Genomic DNA, 3,460 nt, shown 5'->3' on the forward strand with positions numbered 1-3,460 from the left:
ATCGAGTTAAGCGGGTTTTACTGGTAACCTCAAACATATTATATAAATTTTGCTTTACTGACCAACAAACTGCTGCACGACAAATAACATCGTTCCAATTTTTTTTTAAACGCTGCTTGTCCTACTCTCTAACTTCGCTTTCTCGCGCACCACAGCGAGTAATTGAGTTTAATTGAATACCTTGTAATATTTAATAAATAAATTGCTGATGGCCGACAAATATTCTGACGTATATCGGGCGGAGGGGAAGGAGGGGAATGTGGCATGCAAATGCATGATAGTTGAGGGATACAGCAGAATGGAATCAGCACACTTGTGAGAATTTCCCAAGCTTTATTGCAGGATAAAAAGACATATACACATTTTTGCACGTGTATGTGTGCTGCCTTTACAAATTTGTACATTTGTCTATACAATTTGCTGTAAAACCAATTAAACTTCGACATAACCAACAATTAAATAAAATAACAACCGCAAAATCAAAAAAAAAAAAAGAATTGTAATAATAATAGCAACAGCACAAACACCACCACCCCAACCGTCTGGCTTTGCTTGGCTTAAAACCTCAAATAGTGGGAAAGGGCATAATTTGTTTGTAAAAATCAATTGCACTGTTTTGCTTCAGTAGTGGCAGTATTCGCTGTTTGTTATTGCTTTCGATATTATTGCAGTGATTGTTGTTGTTCTTTGAGATTTTTTTCCACATACTTGCATACAAATCAACCCTGTTTGGATTGTTGTAATGGATATTTTGACGCTGAAGCAACGAAATACACAAAATAAATAAAGCGCAATAAGGGGCAACAGCAACAGCAACATCAACAAGAACTAGAGTTAGTTGGGTAACAACCAACCACCACAGGTAGCCGAGCCATAGGTACCACAATATTATTATACATGTATAGGTATACTCATGTAAGCATACAAGCATACGCTGGCTGGTCGGCAAAGTTAATGAAGTCAGTTTAGGGGTGACAAAACGTACCACAACGTACAATAACAACGCCATAACCACTTGCGCTCCGCAGTTATCTTCCAAACACACACACACACACATAAACGTACAAACGCAACTATACTGCTACATTGCCTGTCCGCCGTAGTTGTGGATCTTATGATTGCCAGCCACCATTGCGCATTTGTTTAGAGGCGGAGTCTCCGCATGATGGACATAACCTTGCTCTTGCACAGGCAATGTAGAGTGAGCACATGTGTGTGTGTGTGCGATAGTATGTGTCTGCCTATTTTACGCCTTCAATATTCTAGCGTTTTGTTGCTCTTCTCTTGTGTCGCACTCGGTTTTGTGTGTAGAGTTTCCCCGTTGCGCGGGTCACGGAGGGTGCGCGTATAAATACCGCACCAACATCGTATAGAGAGCCAGTATTGAGTTACACTTCGTATTGAGTAAACGTTTCCAGTTTTGCGACGGCAAACAGGTTTTTCTCAAACCACAAAGCAAAGGAAAATATAAGCAAAGACAGAAAAAATATCTGATTTAAAGACTGCAAACCAGTTAGTGCGCTTTAGTAAACAAAAAGGCAAAAGAAAAAATATTGAAAAAAAAATTGTGCAAAATGGTGAAAAGTGTTAACGACATGGATTTCAAAAGCAATTTCTCCATCGATGCCATACTCGCAAAGAGTTCGTCGCATTCACGTCACACTCATCCATATAAACTTCAGCATGAACATCATCAATTCCAACAACACCAAGTCGGTTTGCAATGCAAACCACTGCAAGCGCATTCCGCCGGGCAACTCTTTGTCGGTAGCGAGCTATCCGGCATGGAGGAATTAGGTAGTCCCACCCGCACCAGCACACCCATGAGCAGTGCCGCCGATTCACTCACCTCCGGCGAGGACAAGCTCGAAGAAGGCGACAGCTGTGACGACTATTTGGATGATGAAAGCGGCAATGACGACGAGAATACCAAACAGTTGAATGCCGGTGACGGCAACACCGAAGGCGATAGCAATAAAAAGCCACCTTTTAGCTACAATGCGCTCATCATGATGGCCATACGGGACAGTTCAGAGCAGCGGCTAACGTTGAACGGCATCTATCAGTACCTCATCGATCGCTTCCCCTACTTCAAGAAGAACAAGCGTGGCTGGCAAAACTCCATACGCCACAATCTCAGCTTGAACAAATGTTTCACGAAGATACCACGCAACTATGACGATCCCGGCAAAGGTAACTACTGGATCTTGGACCCCAGCGCTGAAGAGGTTTTCATCGGCGAGACAACTGGCAAGCTGCGTCGTAAGAATCCCGGCGCCAGTCGCTCACGTTTGGCGGCCTATCGTCAGGCGATCTTCTCACCACTGATGGGCGCTTATGGCGCAGCTTCCGCATTGCCCAGCTATCACGGCGCAACATCATTTGCCGGCGCTGCTAGTTATATGGGCGCCGCAGCAGCCGCAGCTGCACTCTACCAGCGTATGGCAGCACCACCATTGGCCGCAGCAGCCGCTTATCACCAGGCTGCCATGTATGCCAGTTCTCCACAAATGGCAGTAGCACCAGCACCACCACCACCGCCACCAACCCACCAGTTGAGTGTCGGCTACGGCCCGGCGGCATATGGTGTCATGCCCGCACTACCCACCGCCCCAGCGCATATGTCTAACGAACTGTTCCAGCGCATGCAGTTGTTCGGCAAGTTCCCGGCCAGCTAAGCAGCCGCACGAGCCGCATGCCAACGGCTGAGTACATAGTACGAATCAGCGTTTTACATAACCACCAGGGATACAGCGTTGACGGATTACAGCTAGCTTCAGGAGTTCTACTCAATAGGTTTGTGCGGAAGCGGTGTGAGCGGGACGCGCAGGCGCACCCCGGCGGCAATTGAATGGTAAATCAACACCTGACTAGCAACGGCGAATGCAAGCAGCAGGGCTTTTGGTCTAACGAATGTTTAGATACAACAACTGGACGGCGTAGTGAGATGCCTCCAGTCGGAGACAGTAGCCGCTTCATTGGATATGAGCATGTAAAAGCATAGGATTTTCACTTTTGTTTAATACATAAACACTAAAATGTAAAAAAATAGTCTGGAGCAATGAAATTAAAAAAAAAAAAATTTAATATTGTACAATACTGAATATATGAGAATTTATAAATCATTCAATAATAAATATTAAACAAAAAAATACAAAAAGAATTATTATTGGTTATACATAACTGTGGTTAGCAAAGGAAAATACGCTTGAAATTACAAAAAAAAAGTTTTAGGAAGTATTGAACAGATATGAAAATCTTGTTGGTTACACTTTTTTCGATGATTTTGTCAAATGAATTCGACATATTTATTTCTGATTTTTAAATATTTAATATCATATCTAATGGCAGGGCCGACCGCCGTAGACGAATGGGTTGCTGCATGATTACCATTCGGAAGTGCACAGGTTGGAATCTCCTTGCATGGAACAGAAAAATGATAAAAAAAGTGATTTCTAAT

At 43.5% G+C, this 3,460-nt stretch overlaps 1 protein-coding gene across 1 annotated transcript; it reads left to right on the forward strand.

Moving 5' to 3' along the window:
• Window positions 1-1,403: 1,403 nt before the first annotated feature.
• Window positions 1,404-3,074, forward strand: LOC129247883 (fork head domain transcription factor slp1). The gene has a single exon (XM_054887245.1). It carries the CDS (start codon window positions 1,575-1,577, stop codon window positions 2,676-2,678), a length of 1,104 nt encoding a protein of 367 aa, XP_054743220.1. The 5' UTR covers window positions 1,404-1,574; the 3' UTR covers window positions 2,679-3,074.
• Window positions 3,075-3,460: the final 386 nt, after the last annotated feature.

The sequence above is a fragment of the Anastrepha obliqua genome, chromosome 5 (assembly GCF_027943255.1).
Source record: "Anastrepha obliqua isolate idAnaObli1 chromosome 5, idAnaObli1_1.0, whole genome shotgun sequence".
In the NCBI taxonomy this organism is placed as follows: Eukaryota; Metazoa; Arthropoda; class Insecta; order Diptera; family Tephritidae; genus Anastrepha; species Anastrepha obliqua.

Excerpts from the sequence above, each read along its gene's own strand:
- LOC129247883 (XM_054887245.1), top strand. The coding sequence starts at position 1,575 with ATGGTGAAAAGTGTTAACGACATGGATTTCAAAAGCAATTTCTCCATC.